General features: G+C 40.1%; 1 protein-coding gene across 1 annotated transcript in view; it reads left to right on the top strand.

The window, feature by feature from the left end:
* The window catches only part of EFTUD2 (elongation factor Tu GTP binding domain containing 2), a 38,417-nt gene that overhangs the window by 8,845 nt on the left and 8,432 nt on the right, over positions 1–21,140 (top strand). The window contains exons 10-18 of the mRNA XM_083379080.1: positions 1,085–1,251; positions 1,646–1,770; positions 7,360–7,423; positions 8,908–8,998; positions 14,332–14,467; positions 16,287–16,414; positions 17,698–17,891; positions 18,625–18,736; positions 19,833–19,973. Coding sequence (XP_083235206.1) covers positions 1,085–1,251; positions 1,646–1,770; positions 7,360–7,423; positions 8,908–8,998; positions 14,332–14,467; positions 16,287–16,414; positions 17,698–17,891; positions 18,625–18,736; positions 19,833–19,973 — 1,158 coding nt within the window. The remainder of the gene's footprint in view (positions 1–1,084; positions 1,252–1,645; positions 1,771–7,359; positions 7,424–8,907; positions 8,999–14,331; positions 14,468–16,286; positions 16,415–17,697; positions 17,892–18,624; positions 18,737–19,832; positions 19,974–21,140) is intronic.

Raw genomic sequence — 21,140 nt, 5'->3', positions numbered from 1 at the left:
GTGATCACATGACCCCAGGACACCAGCTGTCCTAAGTATGAGTCAGACGTCAAGCATCTGAATTTTTATTACATGACCATGGGAATGCTGTAATGGTGGTAAATGTGAAAAATGGTCACTTTTTCAGTGATGTAGTAACTTTCTATATAAACTGTTGTATATCGAGGACTAGCTGTACACAGATTGTCTAGACAGAAAGGAAGTTCTTTTGTTAAAAATTATAGCCAGCACAGCTATTTCTTTCCAAATTCTGAAAGAAGGATGTTTCCAGCCTAAATGATTATACAAAATGAAAAGGAGATTGTTATTGTTTCAAATATCTACTCAGATCAGGAAAAGAAACATGTTACATTTACAGTTCCCAAACTGTATCACGGTGCACTGGGGCACTCACAAGAATGCCACAGGATTGCAAACTTTCAGCTTGAGATACAATCAGTCACAATTTTGAAGTAGGGAACTAAGAAAAAATTACTAAGACACTAAGGGTATCTTGAGCCAAGAAAGTCTGAACCATTTGAATTATGTTAATAAAATTTATATGGAATTTTTAAAGTAATCAGGCATTTGAGCCTCAAGATGGTTTCTAAAATCTCTATTCTCACAATTTCAAGGAGACTACAGAACCAAGTGTCTTTCTTCCTCTTCCTATTGAGTTGTTTGAATTGGTAGCTCAATCTGTTAAACATGAGGTTTTACCCAAGCGTAAAGATTGCCGAGGGCAAAAATAGAAAGATTATACAAATAGCCTTTTTTTGTAATGGCATCCTTCTGACTTTTTTTCCTATGTTTGCATAGGCTTAGGTGTCAGTGTACTATAAAATATAATGCACTACCATTACATCATTTACTGGCTGACTTTTATGTGGTATAGAGATCTATTTTGTGAAAAGTCATTGTCTGTTACAATGAACAGTTTTATTTTAATATTTACCGGTATATTAGATTGATAGATACATAGATTAGCCAGGCAAGCTTATAGTTGAGCATACTTGTTATGTAGGCTGCTCCTCTATCAGATAAGGTTCACTGTTTTATTCTGCAAGTCCTTCCTGATGCCCTTATCTATTATGTCTCCTTTTAGGTCATGCTCAACACTGAGCGGTTAATCAAGCATGCAGTGCAGGAAAGATTGGCAGTGACAGTGTGTATTAACAAGATTGACCGGCTGATATTAGAACTGAAGCTGCCACCTACTGATGCCTATTATAAGCTGCGGCACATAGTGGATGAAGTCAATGGGCTAATTAGGTACAGAAATGAGACTGCTTGTAATAGATACTGCTTGAATCCTGCTGCCTCAACATTTAATACAGTTATCAATTCAGAACATCAATCTTCCTTAAACATCAAACTTTTTAAATGTTAAATTTGGGAAGATTCTATTTTAAAATATATGTTTTTTTAAAAAAATATGATTTTAAAATTACACCTAGAATGTAATTCATTTTATGCTCATATAATGTTACTTCTTATTGCTGTAAAAATTGCTCTTACATCTCAATTTCATTGATTAAAACTTGTCTCTTAGTTGGCAACGATACTAATTCAAAACAAAAAGTTTTTGGCAAAAGCTTTAATGTAGGTTCATATCTAACTGTTTCTCTTGATGAAGTTGTTTTATTTTATATTTTCTTGTTTTCAGCATGTATTCCACAGATGAAAACCTGATCCTTTCACCTCTTTTGGGCAATGTCTGTTTTGCCAGCTCTCAGTATAGCATTTGTTTCACACTGGGTTCCTTTGCCAAAATATATGCTGACATGTATGGTAAGTGTTGGACAAAATAGCTGTCAACTATGTAAAGATAACCTCTTATCCAAAAGTGCAATTGCAAAATCCAGATGTTCTTTATCCAAGTAAATATTTGTTACATTTTTATTTTTTTCAGTGTTGATGTGTGGATTGTCTGTATGTATTTAGATTTACCAGCTGGAAATTTTGCATCACACTCAACAAGCTCAGCAGTAGAAGATTTCTATTGTTAATAGAGCTGTATAACTTGAAGGTAGCAGAGACAGGAATCTGGTTTGTTTGCTGTTCCAATCATAACTCCTAAGGAAAACTTTACTTGAATAAATAAATGATCCTTGTACATTCCTCCATTGCCATAAAGTTTAGCACATGTAGATTTTAAAGGCCATGGCCTACATTCCTCACTATGATGCTCCCTGAGAAAAAGTGTTGAGATTCTGTTCATCACTTAGTGAGCAGTGTGTTCTCAGAAGTTCATCTCTGTATTAAAATTTACAAGGTCTTGCTATTTTGTTCAGAATCTTTTAACTAGCTGTCCATCTGTCCATATTTTAAAATGAAAAACAGGTTCCAAAAGCTGCTGAGCAAAGATTTAGGTAATCTTTCAAACTGGAGATCAGTTGATTACAAAATAATAGAATATTAAATTTTCCAAAGGATTTTTGAAGTATTTTCCTTTGTACGTCTGCGACTTTCTTTATTATCTTTTTCCCCTTAACTCTTTGCATCCCATGTGAGAACACCTAAAGAACTATTATTGAATAAGAACTTCTTTTTTAATATATTTTATTGATTTTATTTAACATAATCGCCATAATATTTGGTAAACAGCGTGTTGCCTGGGTTTATATTAAACAATCGCTAACAATTAGTTTCTATAATCCACACAGTAGCTTTGCTTGATTTTCTCTTCTTCTAATAATATTCTCTTTACCAACCTTGAATTTATACAATTCTTATTATTTTTATAGGTAACAATTAAGTATTAAGATTTTTCCAGCATTTCTACAAATAATAATCACATCCATATAATGCTTCTGTTCTATTTGGTTGCCTTGTTATAAATCCTGTTTACAACTATTTAAATTTGTTTTCCCCACAATGTTCAAAACATTCTTACTAGTTAAGATTTTCTCAAAGTTGATTACGTTTAAATATTTAAGTCTTATTTTCTTCATATAAGCCATCCCAACACTTTTACATTTATCATGTCTTAAAAAATAAAAAAGAAGAAACAATAAGAAAATAGTATACTACTTAAAATGCATATCTTAAACTAATATACATTTATTTCCAAAAATGTTCTGTTCTTTTTAACCATAATTAAACATATGCTTAATCTTTAAATGTCGTTTATATTAACCATCCCAAACATTTTTATGTTACTCATATAAAAAAAGTAGAAAGAAAGAAGAAAGAAAAAATACTATATTAGAACGGAACAGAATAGAATAGAGCAGAGCTGGAAAGGACCTTGGAGGTCTTCTAGTCCAGCCCCCTGCGCCCACGATTTCTGGGGGTAAGCTGTTCCACTCGTTGATTGTCCTCACTGTCAGGAAGTTTCTCCGCAGTTCCAGGTTGCTTCTCTCTTAGATCAGTTTCCAACCATTGTTTCTCATCCTTCCCTCTGGTGCTTTGGTGAACAAAGTGACCCCCTCTTCCTTGTGCCAGCCCCTCAGATACTGGAATATTGCTGTCGTGTCTCCCCTATTTCTTCTTTGCTTTAGACTAGCCAAACCCAAGTCTTGCAGCCGTTCTTCGTATATTTTAGTCTCCAGGCCTTTGATCATCTTAGTTGCTCTTCTCTGAATTTTTTTCCAAACTCGCAACATCTTTTTTTTGTGATAAGGTGAGTAAAATTGGCTGCAGTATTCCAGGTGTTTATGGGACGCGGTGGGTTAGGACGCTGAGCTTGTCGATCAGAAGACCGGCAGTTTGGTGGGTCGAATCCCTAGTGCCGCATAGCAGAGTGAGTGCCTGTTACTCGTCCCAGCTTCTGCCAACCTAGCAGTTCGAAAGTACGTAAAAATGCAAGTAGAAAAATACGGACCACTACGGTGGGAAGGTAACAGCGTTCCATGCGCCTTTGGCATCTAGTCATGCCAACCACATGACCACGGAGTCGTCCTCGGACAAGTGCTGGCTCTTCGGCTTTGAAACGGAAATGAGCACCGGCCCCTAGAGTTGGAAACGACTAGCACGCATGTGCGGGGGAACCTTTACCTTTATTCCAGGTGTGGTCTTACTAGAGTTTTATAAAGCAGAAATAATACCGCAATATAATATAATAAATATAATAATATAATATAATATAATACAATGTAATGTAATGTAATGTAATTAATATAATATAATATATAATAATACTGGGAGTGGGCTGTCGGAGGGGAGCTGGATCAAGAGTTGGAGTAGTTGGGCGAGCAAGTGTGATGTCAGAGGGTGACAGGGATAGGTTGGCTCCACCCTGAATGCCGAACCAGGAGTTTGGCTGCAGTGGGAGATGGGGCGGAGGGCAGGGAGACAGTATCAGACAGGGGCTTCCTATTTTGACACACACCCCAGCCATTGCCTTTGTGCCTTGGAGTTCTACCGGATGGAAAGCAAGAGAAAACAGGAAAGCGTGGTGGTGGTGCTGGGTAGGGCACTTCCCATTTTGACCCCCTCATCACTGCCATTGCCTCTGCATCTTGGCTCTGGCCTGAACAGGCAATATTTGCTGTGGCAATGTGCTAGGCAAGTTTTTCTAAAGTGCTTATGCCACAACTTTGAAAGTTTTCTTAAAGTGCTGCTGCTCTGCATCTGCCCTCCCCTGCTGTAGCTGAACTGCTGGTTTAGCATTTGGGATGGAGCCAACTTACTACAGCCATCCTCTGACACCCCGCTCGTTCGCCCACCCGCCCGGCTCTCCATCCAGCACTCTGCCCATTGCTGTTCCCGTCTGACAGCCCGTTTGTTTCCTTATCTGCTTGCTTGCCCCCCTCTCCATCTAGCAGCCACAGGGAGTTATCCCCACAGCAAATTTCTGGTGTTGAGATGTCCTGCGAAGAAATGGCTGCAGCAAGTTGGCAGAGGGAACTTGACAGTGCTTAGAAGGCTGTCCCCAGCTGGCCACGCCAAGCTAGCAGCATTGAGTCATCCCATTTTGTTGTCCAGGATGGTTCTGTATGCTGTCAAAATGGCAATATATTGTCAGTGTTCAACAGAAATTTGCCTTATAGGCAAGGGGTCCCCAACCCCCAGTCCATGGACCAGTATCGGGTTGCAGCATGCCAGCAACCAGTCCACACAAACAAGCAAAGCCACATCTGTGGGATGCAGGCAGCACACAAAACCATGCTCTCTCCAGTCCACGGAACAACCTTTCTCCACGGAACCAGTCCCTGTTGCCCAAAAGGTTGGGGACCTCTGATATAGGCCATGTGGCAATGTTCCATAGTTGATAAATCTAGACACAATGCCATATGCAAAAGCTACTTGCAGAAAAAAATCCTTGAAATTCCATAGTTGAAAGTCAGTGCCAATCAATTTCTCAGGCCAGGCATTACAAACTGGCAAACTAAATGAGCAAAACTACATGAATTTCAACAAGGTATCTCTAATGCTAGTCTGAATAGAAACAGCATTTTGAAAAATGTAAAAGTACATTCTCAGCCAGACTTACAGTGAGTAATTAAACAGGAAAATTCATTTGGTGTAATGCTTTAAGAATAGATAGCAGGAGACAGTGAATTCTAGTCCTGTTTCAGGCAAGAAGCCAGCTAGGTAACTTTGAGCCAGGGACTTGTGTGGACAGTCACCAAATTTCTTTGAAGTATTTTAAAATAGAATAGAGCTGGAAGGTTCCTGGGAGGTCTTCTAGTCCAGCCCCCTGCTCAGGCAGGAGAACCTATACCATTTCAGAAAAGTGTCTGTCCAATGATCGAGCACCCATGATTTCTGGAGGCAAGCTGTTCCACTGGTTAATTGTCCTCACTGTCAGGAAGTTTCTCCTTAATTCCAGGTTGCTTCTCTCTTTGATCAGTTTCCAACCATTGTCTCTCATCCTTCCCACTTTGGTGGCCCCCTCTTCTTTGTGGCAGCCCCTCAAATACTGGAATACTGCTATCATGTCTCCCCTATTTCTTTTTTTCTTTAGACTAGCCAAACCCAAGTCCTGCAGCCATTCTTCATATGTTTTAGTCCCCAAGCCTTTTGATCATCTTAGTTGCTCTTCTCTGAATTTTTTTCAAACTCTCTTTTTTTATATAGGGTGACCAAAAATTATACAACTCAGGATTGCATTAGCTTTTTTGGTTGCTGCTGCACATTGCTGGCTCATGTCAAGTGGTTGTCCACTAGGACCCCAAGGTCCCTCTCACAGTTATTGTTTTTGAGCCAAGTCTTGCCCAATCTGTACTTGTACCTTTGATTTTTCCTACCTAAATGTAAAACTTTGTTTTTCCCCGCATTGAAACTCATTTTGTTGGATAGAGCCCATTGCTCAAATTTGTCAAGATCTTTTTGGATCCTGAGTTTGTCTTCTGCGCCTTGGGGTGTGAAAATGGGCTGCCACCATGCTTCAGGGGACAAAAATGGGCACCATTGGACCGCTCCCGCACTGCAAGGTGCAAAAATAGATGCTGCGTGGAAACAGGCTACCGCCTTGCCACAGGGTGCAAAAATGGGGCACTGCCACGCCATAGGGCACAAAAATGGGGCACTGCAGTGCTGCAAGGCACAAAAATGGCCACCACCACGCCATGGGGCACAAAAACAGCAATGCGCCATCAAGAATGGGGCAGGGCTAGCGAGTATCGCACGGGCACTAGCCTGCCCCTTTTGAGGTGCACATGTGCTCACAGCCCAGTGCGTGTGCGCATGCACGCATATAAAATGCTTCCCCCTCCCTTTTACTCTGGTCCACCAAACAACAGGTTGGTGACTTCTGATGTATATGATACGCACATATACAAATATAAGCTCTTGGGCCATTATGATCTTCTGCACCTTCGTATGTTGGTCTCTTTTGCATTGTCACACTCTTCTCTATTTTTTCTTATTTATGAAATCATTTTAGCATCTTCTCAGTTTGTTCCTTCACTTGTCATCCAGACTACATACCTAACTTTCATAGTCTCCCAGTTCTGATCAGTAAGCAGCCTTACATTTGGAGTTGTAATACATGTCTGCTATGTTCAGTTTCAGATAGTAATACAGTATTTCATTTTGTGATGGGTAGAGAAGGGCCATTAGTAAAAAAAAAAAGACTCGAATGGGATGCTTTAAAATATAGACAACACACAGACTTTTAATTCCAGGTTACTTCCTTCATTAATGGTCAGGGGTTACATCCATCATGAAGGGTTGCAACTTTTTGTAAATTGCCCAATTGCTTATTGAGGGAGAAATTTCAAGGTAGCCATAAGAAGAATTTGAATTCTATGGTATCTTCAGAGTTTTAATCCTCAGGCAACAGCATTTCCATTTTCATTGCAGCTCCTCATTAAGTTCTGCTTCATTTTCTCATTACATTAGAGTGGAACAGAGACAGAAACTACTAGAAACTGGCTGTTGTAAAGATTGTTAGAACTGAAATGAGATTCCATTTCTTTTTGCTTGTTGCAGGGGACATCAATTACCAGGAGTTTGCTAAGCGACTGTGGGGAGATATCTATTTCAATACTAAGACGTAAGGAGCAGCTGTTTTTTATTTATCTATTTATTAGATTTATATATTGACCAATGAACAATGTTAAAATGATTAAAAACATAGAAAAAGATAAAACATAACTCAGAATTTTTTTAAAAAATTGATCAACACAACCAACAAATAGGCTTTGTTACGCACCTGTGGCCCCAAGCTTGAATGCAGAATCAAGTATTCAAGGCTTTACAGAAGGCCAATAGAGACAGGGTCAATCTATCTCTGGCGGGGCGGAGGCGGGATGATATTCCAGAGACTGAGTGCCATAGCAAAAAAATGCTGTGTTCTGGGCCCTGTCAGTTCAAGACTTCTTAGTGGATAGAACTGAGTGTATTTCTCCTGGTAGATTGAATTGGAGAATAAAATGGGGGTATTGTTGAGTTTTTGCTTTCCCATTACTTTAAGACATGGCTATAATGTTTCTAAACATATTGGTACAACACCAGAAGGTAGAAACAATTGGCAAGAGATAGTTTGTGGTATTTTTGCTGACATGGTGAGTAAGTAGGGTGAATGGATATCTCGGTCTACGAGGGGAGCAAAGGATTTTCTCTTCTGTAAATGCACATTCACGCAGATTTGGGGTGGAATATATTAACAGAAATAGAAATTAGAACAGAACAGAATAGAATTCTTTATTGGCCAAGTGTGATCAGATATATACGAAATTTGTCTCCGGTGCATAAGCTCACAGTGTACATATAAACAGCAAGTAAATGTCATAGGTCGTAATCATAGTTTCAATCAATCATAAGTTACAAACAACAATTAATAAATCATAAGAAACCAATAGGAGAAGATAGTAGGAAAGATGAGAAAAGACGAGAAATAAGACAGTGCTGTGAGAATTAAGTGTTCAGCTGAGTGATGGCACTGGGGAAAACTGTCTAGTTGTTTTGGCATGCAGTGCTCTCTAGTAGTGTCCTGAGGGAAGAAGTTGAAATAGATTATGTCCAGGATGTAGATATTTTTCTCAGACCTTTTTCTGACTCTTGCAGTGTAGAGGTCCTTACTGGAAGGTAGGCTGGTTTTTTTCTGCAGTCCTAACTATCCGTTGAAGTCTGTACCTGTCCTGTTTGGTTGCTGTGCCAAACCAGACAGTTATTGAGGTATATATATATATATGAACAAATGCATTTCTGGTTATTCTGGCAAGCAAATCAAACTGCTTTCTCAGGTATTCAGAACCTAAGTCATTCCAGGAGAGATTTTGATAGCTGTGGTTGCATTCCATCTTGCATCTAATCTCCAATTTCAGTCATCTGATATTCAAGAGGGGGAAAAAAATGAAATTGTAACTACTACTCTGATTGGTATGGTTGGGAGAATAAAATGGAGGCATTTTTGAGTTTTGATTTCCAGTTACTTCGATACGTGGCTAGAATGTTCCTAAGACTCTTAGTACAACACCAGAATAGGATTTTTAACTGTCATGCATGTTCAGTTATGTATAATTTTGTACATTCTAGGAGAAAATTTACTAAAAAAGCACCAACAAGTAGTTCCCAGCGAAGCTTTGTGGAATTTATTCTTGAGCCTCTTTACAAAATACTGGCCCAGGTATGTTGTTAACTCTGGAAAACGTATTCCTGTTTTTGTTTGTGCGCTATTTTTACAATATGGGAGTCATGTCATTTCAAGAAGAAAGATGGAGCAGAAAAGAAACTTCTTCATTTCCAAGAATAAAACATTTGGGATATTTGCCTCAAGCAGTTGTATACTTTACTTTGATATATGTATTTAAAACAGCAATATGACAGCCATCTGTCAGCAGTTGTCTGGTTATATCTAGGGAGGAGACTTCCAAAAACCCTTTTAGCTCTGGGATTCTTTATCTGACATTTGTCCTGTTTGCATAAACTTCAGAAAGTAAAATGTTGTTTTTCTTCCTTAGTTCAAAAACTAATATTGCTTCCTATAGTGAGGGATAAGCTAGTGAATAAAAACATTCCAGGAAGATATATACAAAGCTTTTTAATAAGGCAAGTAGTTAAATGTTCTGAGGGAGAATTGTTCTAGAGCAGCAGAAAAGACAACCTGCAATGTAGCAAACAAATTTGAGAGGATGCATCAATCTGGGTAGAAGAGGAAGTTAGAAGACAGGCTGTTTCTTTTAATATATATTTATTTTAAAACAATTTATAGCCGTAATAAAACTATTCAAATATAAGGTACTTTCAAATAGGTTAAAATTGTTGACAAAAGCATACATTGTATTAAACATGCCTGAAAATAATACAGTAAAAGCAATAACAGTAAAAACCACAGCAATTTTTTAAAAAAATATTACAGAATTAAAATGCCTGGGATAAATAAAGAGCCTTTTACAAGCACAGACAACACAATGAAGATAATGCTGGTATTCCTCAGATGGGTTGGCATTACTGTGTCAGAAGACTAATACTGAAAAGGCCTACACCTGGTTAGCCACGTGTTGCATTTTAGCAGGAAGGGTAGTCAGAGCTGACCCTCCGAAGAGGATTTTGGTATACAAGTTCATTGATTGATTGATTGATTGATTGATTGATTGATTATATTTATATGCCGCCCTTCTCCCTAAAGACTCAGGGCTGCTCACAACAATAAAAACTAAAAAAGAACATGAAAATACAAAATTTAAAAAAGAATTAAACAGTAGATATGTTCAATACATAGTAATTTAACCCCATAAAACCAAATTTAAAACCATAGTCAGTCCAGGCCTGATTGTTGAAACATCCATGTCTTCAGGTCACGGCGAAAGGACCGAAGGTCGGGGGTGGAATGTAAACAAATTTACATTCCTTCAGTTATTTTAGATACTTTATCCCTTTACTTTGTCTCTTCTCAGAGACAAAACTGCTTTTCTTGTTTTTGTTAAAAAACAAATACATATAGAGGCAGTCCTGGTGTAGCAGCCACAATTGGATTTGGCAACTTGCTGAATTGACAGAGACTGTGCTTTCTGGCTGAAAACAGAGTATCTGCATGGAGTACCAGTGCAAGTGCATTGCTTCTTATGTATATTCCCCATTGTGTGACTATTTGTCATTATGTCCGCGGGAGGCCACCGTTCCCCAGATAGTCAGGTGTGAGTCTCTCTTTTTGAGATGCGGCCCTGGTGCGCAGTTGGGCTTGCTGCTGGTGTACCTTTCGCCTAGTCACATAGCAGCAGCCCTGCCTGAGCTTCTCGATGTCCTCTCTGGGTTGGTGATTGAGTTCCCGAAACTTATAGTTTTGGGTGACTTCAATCTACCATCGCTGGGAGGATCATCTGAGTTGGCTCGGGAGTTCATGGCTTCCATGACGGCCATGGACCTGACGCAAGTAATTTCGGGACCGACTCATGAGGGAGGCCACACTCTTGACCTAGTTTTCTTATCTGGACGGTGGTTAGATGATCTTGGTGGGGGCTCCCCAATTCTTATGCCCCTGTCATGGACCGATCATCATCTCCTGCGGCTGGTCTTCCATTTTGCCACCCCCCGCCGTGGGTGTGTGGAACCAATTAAATGGTACTGCCCCAGATGCTTAATGGATCCCCAGAGGTTCCAGGCGGCGCTGGGGTCCCCACCTGCCTCCCTTGCTCACAGTTCGGCAGACGCCTTAGTGGAAGCCTGGGAAAGGGCAGCCACTGAGGCTCTTGACCGAGTTGTACCCCTGCGGCCCCTGACCCGGTGCAGATCCCGTCGAGCTCCATGGTTCTCCGCGGAAATCCGGGAGATGAAACGTCGGAGACGGGGCCTAGAGAGCGGTTGGAGATCCAGCCGATCCGAATCCGACCGATTGCGACTAAGAACCTATACTAGGTCTTATCTCGCTGCGATAAGGGAGGCGAGGTCTAACCACTTCGCCACCCTTATCGCGTCCGCAGATAATCGCCCGGCCGCCCTGTTTAGGGTGACTTGCTCCCTCCTGAATCAGGAGGTGAGGGAGGAACCCTTGCAGGGTTGTGCCGAGGAGTTTAACCAGCATCTGTCGGACAAAATCGCTCGGATTCGGACCGGTCTGGACTCTGACTGGGCAGAGTCTGTCGAGCAGGACGCGGGCGGTCTTGTCGATATCACCTGGGAGGAGTTTGATTCTGTGACTCCGGAGGAAGTGGACAGGATCATGGGGAGGCTGAGCACCACCACATGTTTACTGGACCCGTGCCCTTCCTGGCTGGTCTATGCAGCCCGGGAGAGGACACGCAGCTGGTTCCAGGCAGTTATATCGGCTTCTTTGAGTGCGGGTAGCTTCCCCGTCGTCTTGAAAGAGGTGGTGGTGAGGCCTCTCCTCAAGAAGCCTGCCCTGGACCCAGCTGTATTGAACAACTTTCGTCCTGTCTCCAACCTTCGCTTTCTTGCGAAGGTTGTTGAGAGTGTGGTGGCACATCAGCTCCCTCTGGTCCTGGATGAAGCGGATTATCTGGACCCTTACCAATCGGGTTTCAGGCCCGGGTACAGCACGGAGACGGCATTGGTCGCGCTGGTGAATGATCTCTGGAGGGCTCGGGATAGGGGGCATTCCTCTGTTCTGGTCCTGTTAGACCTCTCAGCGGCTTTCGATACCATCGACCATGGTATCCTGCTGCGGCGTCTCAGGGGATTGGGAGTGGGAGGCACGGTTTTACAGTGGTTCTCCTCCTATCTCCAGGGACGTTCGCAGTCGGTGTTGGCAGGAGGGCAGAGGTCGACCGCGAGGTCTCTCATTTGTGGAGTTCCTCAGGGGTCGGTCCTCTCGCCTCTCCTGTTCAACATCTATATGAAACCGCTGGGTGAGATCATTCGTGGTTTTGGAGTTGGGTATCATCAGTATGCTGATGATACCCAGCTTTTCCTTTCGACCCCAAACCACCCCAGTGATGCCCTCAACGTGATGTCCCGTTGCCTGGAGGCGGTTCGGGTCTGGATGGGGAGGAACAGACTTCAACTCAACCCCGACAAGACCGAGTGGCTTTGCATACCTTCATCCCGGATTTATTCGGACATTCCACCTCTTACTATGGGGGGTGAATTATTACCCCCCGTAGATAGGGCTCGCAACTTGGGAGTCCTCCTAGATTCACGGCTCACCCTGGAAGACCATATAGGAGCTGTGACTAGGGGGGCTTTCGCCCAGGTTCGCCTGGTGCGCCAGTTGCGGCCCGATCTAAGCCGGGATGACCTATGCACGGTCACTCATGCGCTTGTGACCTCTCGACTAGACTACTGCAACGCTCTCTACATGGGGCTGCCCTTGAGGACCACCCGGAGGCTCCAGCTGGTACAGAATGCAGCCGCGAGAGTTGTGTTGGGAGTCTCCCGATACTCCCACGTTACACCTCTGCTCCGTGAGCTGCATTGGTTACCAGTTGCCTTCCGGGTGAGATTCAAGGTACTAGTAATGGTATTCAAAGCCCTACATGGCAGGGGTCTGGAGTACCTGAGGGAACACCTGCTGCCGGCATCGACTTCCCTTCGCCCTGTGCGTTCCCACAGAGAGGGCCTCCTCAGGGTGCCACCGGTCAGAGAATGTCGACTGGTGGCCCCCAGGGGGAGATCCTTCTCTGTGGGCGCCCCGGAGCTATGGAACCAGCTACCGGTTGAGCTCTTGATGGCACCCGACCTTCGCTCCTTTCGCCGCGAGCTAAAAACATACTTTTTTGAACAAGCTGGCCTGGCCTGATGAGGGGATTGGGGGGGGGGGTTATTGTTATTTTATTAGGTTTTATATATGTATTTTAGTATGTGGGCGTTTATTTAATCTAGTTTTAACTTTTGTAATCTGTATTTTTATTCTTGCCCTGTTCACCGCCCTGAGTCCTTCAGGAGAAGGGCGGTATAGAAATATTATTAAATTAAATTAAAAAAAATTATTTATTCTCTTGTAATCCTTTCCTCTCCAATTTCTCTGCAAGGAGGTAAAAAAGAAAAACAACAGGTCATTATGACATAAATCAGTCACAGTTTCCCTGATTAGCATAAAAGTAAAACCAGACCATATATTAAAGAAAGCTTGATAAGCATGAAGGCGGAAGAATGTAAGGCAGTTTCTCTTCTATGGCAGTGTGCCAATTGTTCTGAAACCAGAGCTCCAGTTATATATTTTTATCTTTCCAGTGTTTAGTTATAGATATTCAGTCTGCAGTCAGAAAAAATACCTCTGATTTTTTTAAACAGAATATACTGTATGCATTGAACCCAGAAATATATTCAGCAAACTGTAGATACACATTATTTAATTCATAACTTTTGAAATATCCAAGAACAACCCAGAATAAATGGGGGAAAAACTATCACACATTGAAATATGTATCATTTTCTTCACAGCTATTCGAACATAAAGAGATTTTCTTGTTGATACCTGATAGTTTATTTTTTTTTACAAATGCCATCTATGACACAGTTTCAGAAGAAATTCTTTAACTTGGGCCAAATAAGAAGCTACTGGTTTCCATTTCATGCCTTACTCCACTTTTGATAATCATTTTGTTAATCTTGTATTGTAAATCATTTTCTAAGATCAGTTTTAGACCAATTAGGAAGTAGTAGTTTTTTCCATAATGTTTCATAAATTAGAAACAAGACTTTTACATGAATCTGGGACGTTCAGTACCAGTTTTTCAAAATTTGTCCAGGGTCTTCTTGCTTGAGCTTTACTTATGAATTAAAAAGAAATTATCTAATGGTAAATGGCGTAACCAAGTACAGCTTAGAGGACTTCATCAGTTATCATCTTCAAATTAATAGGTTTGCTGGAACAACAGAAGCCCTTCAGTCTATAATTGTTTATTGATCCTTGGCTTAGAAAATAAAGTTACAGAAACAGGAAGAGAGGAAGTGTGGGTCATATTCGTATTGTCAGTGTAAATCACATAGTCACTCCTTCCAGTGAATATAATCTTCACTACTTGCATCTTTCATTTATTGTTCTACATCCATTTTGCACAGGTAGTTGGAGATGTAGATACCACCTTGCCTCGAACTTTGGATGAACTGGGAATTCATCTGACCAAGGAAGAGTTGAAATTAAATATCCGCCCCCTCTTGAGGCTTGTGTGCAAGAAATTTTTTGGAGAGTTCACAGGTAAAATTAATTCTATTTTTCCTAACTCCCTAAATCTTCCCAGACTAAACATGTGTTGCAATAACTATTCAGTGTAACCTGACGAGAGCACTAGAGAGAATCCTTGATTTGAGACATACTAACATAAAACGCTATGAATTAAAGATCAAAGTAACAGAATGAAGAGAAATGAAACAATACTTATTTTACCGCAAAGATGTTCCCGAGTAAGTTACTTTATTTTTTCTGGAGAAAGAAAGGCAGTTCGTTTTGGATGTAAGCCTATCCCTGATGTTACATAGTGTTTTTAGCTCATTAAGTGCCCTTGGGGCAATCATTTTCTCTCAGGATAACATGAATTTAACTGGCACATAACCTGTATTATCCTAGATGTCTCAGTTATATTGTCTGTTCATTACTGCACTATTTATAGATTAAAATAATTGTTATTAGAGTGGGCATCATAATAATAACATTATACTGCTTGTGTTAGTTTATGTATTCGAAAATTTATTAGGCTCCTTTCGAAATACGACAGTTTTCAAAAGATTTTAAAACACTAAAAAATAACATACAAATCAGAATATTAAAAGGAACTGTACAAGTGCTAAACTTCTAATCACTGCAGAGTGATTAACCTAAAATGGAATGAAAACTTCCATTGATTCTTTTAAAGTTGAAATGCTACACATACAACATATTGCAAGACAATTTATATATGCTGCAAAGTGTTATTTCTCTTGTGTATATCGAATCCCCTGCATTTCTGTTTTAATTTCTGATTTCTTTAAATATGAATGTTGATTTATTTCTTATTCTATTTACAGCTCTTATTTATGATTCATTAAAATACAGAATACTACTGCAGTCAAAATCTTTTAATCTTAAACTCATACATAAGAGACTAATGCCCAGGTGAACACAAACAATTTAGTTTTACTTTGGAAAGATTGTCAGGTGCCAAGAATGCACTCCTCTATTAATAATGATGATGATGGAAGGGACCTTGGAGGTCATCTAGTCCAACCCCCTGCTCAGCAGGAAACTCTAAACCATTTCAGACAAATGGCTGTCCAGTCTCTTAAAAACTTTCAGTGTTGGAGCATTCACAGCTTCTGGAGGCGGGTTGTTTCACTGATTAATTGTTCTGTCAGAAAATTTCTCCTCAGTTCTAGGTTGCTTCTCTTTGCTTAGTTTCCACCTGTTACCTCTTGTCTTGCCTTCAGGTGCTTTGGAGAATTGGTTGACTCCCTCTTCTTTGTGGCAGCCCCTGATATATTGAAACATTGCTATCAGTGTTTGTCCTTCTCTTCATTAGACTAGACATACCCAATTCCAGCAGCCGTTCCTTGTATGTTTTAGCCTCCAGTATTCCATGGTTGGGAAAGGATAAATGCGTTCGCTGTAGGGAAGGTTTTTTCTCTTCTAATCAAAGAATCTGAAGATGAATCTTATCAGAAAACTATGCAGGGAATGGACTGGCATGACATGAGGTGCATCCTCAATTATTTATATTTTAGATAATTTTAGAACTTTATATCCACACATCAGTTGGTCCTAAACATCATTATAAACTGATATCTTCCAGTTTTATAAACTGGAAGGTATTATAAATTTAAATTTATAAATTATAAACAATATAATCTCATCTTAAAGAAGAAAAAGATTAAGTTGCCATTCTAGAACAGATGCTATTGTGTAAAAATAAATAAATCACACAGCTGAATATAGTGGGTATAAGAGACTATAATCCAATGGAAAATTAGAAACTGGCAGAAGCTTCCATCTGCCTTTTCCAAATATGGATGTATTGCTGTTTCATTTACCTTTGTTCTTCCAGGTTTTGTGGATATGTGTGTGCAACACATCCCCTCCCCTAAAATAGGGGCAAAGACCAAGATTGAGCATACTTATACCGGTGGAGTTGACTCTGATCTAGGAGAGGCCATGAGTGAATGTGACCCTGATGTAAGAGTTTTATTTACTCTTCCTTTGTATTTAGCATCAGTCTGGTTTGTGCAGTTGTGCTTGAGTAGCATTTTGTTTATTTTATTTTAATACACTATTGTTACTAAATAAAAATAGAAATAACACAGAAGAAAAGGGAAGCAGATATTAAACTGGAGCATTGCCTTTCTCAAAGTAGCTGTGTGTAAGTTGCTTGCTTCACTTTAGCAGTTTTTTATTCCATTGCAAATTATGTAAAATATTTGCGATTAGATAGATAATAGAATTGCTGAATCTCACTGGCAAAATATCATGCAATTCATTGCTCCTTTAAAGCTTAGGCCCCCAACCTTTTGGGCACCAGGGACTGGTTCTGCAGAGAAAGATTTTTCCACGGACTAGAGGGGATGTGGTTTTTGTGTGCTGCCTGCATCCAGTGGATGGGGCTTCACTTGTTTGTGCAGCCCAGTTGCTGGTATGCTGCAGTGCGGTACCAGTCCACGGACTGGGGGTTGTGGACCCCTGCTCTAAAATATAGTGTTTTAAGTTGTATATGTGCTGCATCTACAATTGGGAAATCAGTTTTCTGAGGGATGTGTGCAAAAATTATTTTAAACTGTGTTAAGTGCTGAAAATTACCAGTCAGCATTTTCTACCTCATCCTTTTGCTAAGGGATCAGTTGGGCGGAGATGGCTTATACTAGTCCATTTTAAATGCCTTGGCTTCAGGTATAGCATGTTATTTCTCTCAGAAATGTGGAGTCTGTATAACAGCTATGTAGGGTAGCAAATTTTAGTCACATGCTTGTTCTAGTGATGTATAAAGAGGATCAGGATGCAGGGATTGTTGAAGAGTGAATGAGGCTATGATTTGCTAGGAATCTGCAACAGGCATATACCCAGGGATTTTTTTCTTGAAGAAAGGTATGACTGTCCCAAGTATTTATATTTTTAAAAGGAAGCATTATCCCAACCTCAACGTATGGCTCGTTTTGTGTATCAAAGGACCATTCCCACCAGACTTAACAGGATTACAGTTTCCAGGCTTCTTTCACAAATGGTTCCTTCAATTCAGAATGCTACAATCCCATAAGATAAATAGGTTATTGAAGTGATACCAGCCTTGATAATGAGCATTGGCCATTCAAAACCTCTCAGATGCAGCCTTGGGATTCAGTAAATCAAAATGTCACTGTGACTATTGGTTTCAAGATTTGGATGATGATGATGATGATGATGATGATATTTAAATAAATGGTAAATCAAAAGGTGATTTTTACCAAAAATAAACATTCTTTTGAAAGGGTCCACTTATGTGCCACACCACAAAAATGTATAGTACAGACGATGGGGTCCAATTCCATGCATTTGGCAGGGTGTTAAGTGGAACTATCCATGCAGAACAACCTGTCAAGGTACTTGGAGAAAACTACACTCTAGAAGATGAAGAAGATTCACAGATTTGCACTGTGGGTCGTCTTTGGATCTCTGTAGCAAGGTAAATATTTCTTAGAAATGTTTTTTCCTTTATTTATTTGCATCCCACATTAGAATTTATTATATTACTACTATGCTGTAATAAACTGCCCACAGTCACTTAGATGAGATGGGTAGTATAGAAGATAGACAGATGATAGATAGATAGATAGATAGATAGATAGATAGATAGATAGATAGATAGATAGATAGATACAGTAGATAGATAATTATATCAAGCTTTCCAATGGTGGTTGAGAATTTTAGTGTGTCCTTAGTGGTATTTGACTAATCCAGACCTACTGCTGAGCATCATTCTCAAGACTCTCTTCCTTCATTCAGCCAATTTAAACTTTTTACTTCTGAAAGGAAGAAAATTGCTTTTGAACAAAAGTTTTGTTATGTTTGTCAGGGTGTTTCCTGACCTATACCCACACAGCTTCAGGTGCTCTTCAATATTACCTATTATATTTAGGGTTCTCCCCCTTCAAGTAGTAAGGGATGTTCTCCTGCTTTTTCCTGAATGTTCTGGGAGCCTGGTGTGGAAGACCAAGAATGATACAACAATTATTTACTTAAGAATCTATTTTTGAAGATTTCACATGCAGGTTTTTTTAAGTTATATAATTGTATAATGATCTCTTTAGCCCTTTTAAGAGAGTTTGGAATTTCTAGTCAAAGAAAGTCTGCTAAAGTATCTCTGTGATCATGAATCAATGAATATTAGAGATGCATTAACTAATGTCTTCTTTCAGGTACCATATAGAAGTTAATAGAGTGCCAGCTGGTAACTGGGTGCTTATTGAGGGAGTAGACCAGCCTATTGTGAAGACAGCCACTGTCACTGAGCCCAGGGGCAATGAAGAGGTATCAAAGTTAATATAAAGTGGTTATCATAGATAGGGAGAAAAACAATGTTCCTGATACTCATTTGCCTGTCCCTTCATCATGACTATTTTTAGCTTAATGTAACAAACTATCAACTTTGCTGTGCATTTTGTATATTAAGTAAAGCAAGATATTGAGGATTAGTAAATAATTTGGTTAGCTGGTTAGATACAACTGAAATAAAATATAGTCTATTTTTCTGTCTCTCAAAGTAATAAATTAGCACTACATAGTATTTTTTAGCTCCATGATCATTTCCAATTTCCTCCAGCTACAATTAGCTCCAGTCTTTACGCCTTTTCATTCTGATATTAAAGCTCTCCCCCTTTGGAAAAGTTGTCTTGGTGGAGAGCATGGGTGAAAAAAATTACAATATTTTGCATGGAACACTGAACCATGAGATGAAATTCACAAGCCTTTTTCTTAAAGAACTATTCTTGACCAAAGGCACAGAAGTTCTAGAAATGTTGAAGCAAACTTTGAACTGTCTGTAGTCATCCTAGCCCTGTGAAATAATATTCCATCTGAGATTCAAGGGTCCTTTATTATTTTAATCTTCTAGATTGTAAACTCCTGATTCTCCTCCCCAATGTTTTAGGAAAGGGTTGAGTGAAGAAATCTGATACCTTGTGGGAAGGATTTGCTCTGTTTTTGTTTTGATGTTTTGATGTTTTAGCTAACAGGTAGTTCTCAATTAATAACATAGGGCCAGACGCATCACGAGGAAACCGTGCCCACCCCATTCCCGGCAATGGGGAAAAAGCTCTGATATGTCACGCAATGTCACATGACGTCGCGAGTTTGACATGTCTACCCTATAAGATGATAAATCTTCTCTAGAGGTTTCATATGTCCTAGGACACAGTGGGAAGCCTTGGTTTCCAGATATATCAGGCCAGTGGATATAGTAATGGGCATTGTAGTCTCATGTTATTTGAAGGTCCAAGTTTCCATGTTCTTACAATTAGAAAAAATAAACAATGTTTTTGGAGAATTGGGAGGTAAATATTTACCATCAAAGCTCTTTGGGGGAATTCAAATGTGATGAATTATAATAATTACCTGTTTTGTTCAGGCTCAAATATTTCGTCCCTTGAAGTTTAACACCACATCTGTGATCAAAATAGCTGTGGAGCCTGTAAATCCATCTGAGCTGCCCAAAATGTTGGATGGCCTGCGGAAAGTCAATAAGAGCTATCCCTCTCTCACTACCAAGGTACATGTTCAGTTCAGAAAGTTGATGGGGGGGGGAACAGTAAATGGGAAATGTTTAAAAAAATGGCAGATTGTAACATTCACTAGCTAACAGGTAGTTCTCAATTAATAACCCCTTGTTCCACAACTCTTTGAAGTTGCAACAACAACACCTAACAAGTGGAACTTACAATTGATCTCAAAGTTCTGGCCATTGCACTACCCCATTGGTCATGTGCTCCAATCTGCTGGCTTGGCCACCAGCTCACACAATGTTTGCAGCATTCCATAGTCATCAGCTCACCATTTGGAGGCTTCCCACAAGCAAAATGAATGAGGAACCTGGAAGGAAGGTGATAAGTTGCTCCTGCTGCTTTTTCTCCCATGGAACTCCCTACAAAGAATGTGGTCCCAAGGGTCCTGTACTCCATAAGGCACTTCCACCACAGCAACCCGCCTCCAGCCCACACACATTTATGCAGTGACTCAGCATCCCTTCTCCAGCCTGCATGGACTCGCACAGCATTCCCCCATCCACTCCCTAGTACTCACCCAGCCTCCGACCTGCTTGTGAATCATCATATACTTGTAATTTCCAACCAGCTTTCCTATTTCCATTGCTCTGGGGAAGCTGGCAGAAAATTGCAAGTCCCAAGTTGCATCTGAGGCCCTCATTTAGCAACTGACAACTTTCACCTGACAACAGCAACAGGCATTGCTGGGATTGCTATCAAGCAGTGCAGGAATTCTGGTCCCTATTATCATCAAGTGAGGACTATCTGTATCCTGAAATTTAAATTCCTGCTCCAATGAAGAAATGTTAATACGTGGAAAACTAATTTGATAATAGTTAAATTGACTTAGTTTTGGAATATGTTTCAATAAGAAGTTAACATGGGAAGCCTGTGGCAAAGAAAGGTCTTGTGGCAGGTTAGCTTTTTTGTTTATTTGTTTCTGGTATGTTTCTACTGGACACACTCATCATACTGAAAGTCAGAATGCTGGGACATGCTTTGTGTGCAGCAACAGTAACTGGTTTTTCTCTGAAATTTACTAATGGGCCTTTAACATTGGACATTTCTGTGTATTAGATCTTTTCTTAAAATTCGTATGAGCTATCACTAATAGCCATTCCATCATTCAAATATATGTTGCTGTTGAAAAAGGAGATTTAGTTGAGCTGTCTATA

This window comes from Vipera ursinii (genome assembly GCF_947247035.1).
Source record: "Vipera ursinii genome assembly, chromosome: Z".
Classification (NCBI taxonomy): Eukaryota; Metazoa; Chordata; class Lepidosauria; order Squamata; family Viperidae; genus Vipera; species Vipera ursinii.
The sequence above is the reverse complement of the archived record's forward strand: the minus strand, read 5'-3'. Positions and strand labels throughout refer to the sequence as shown.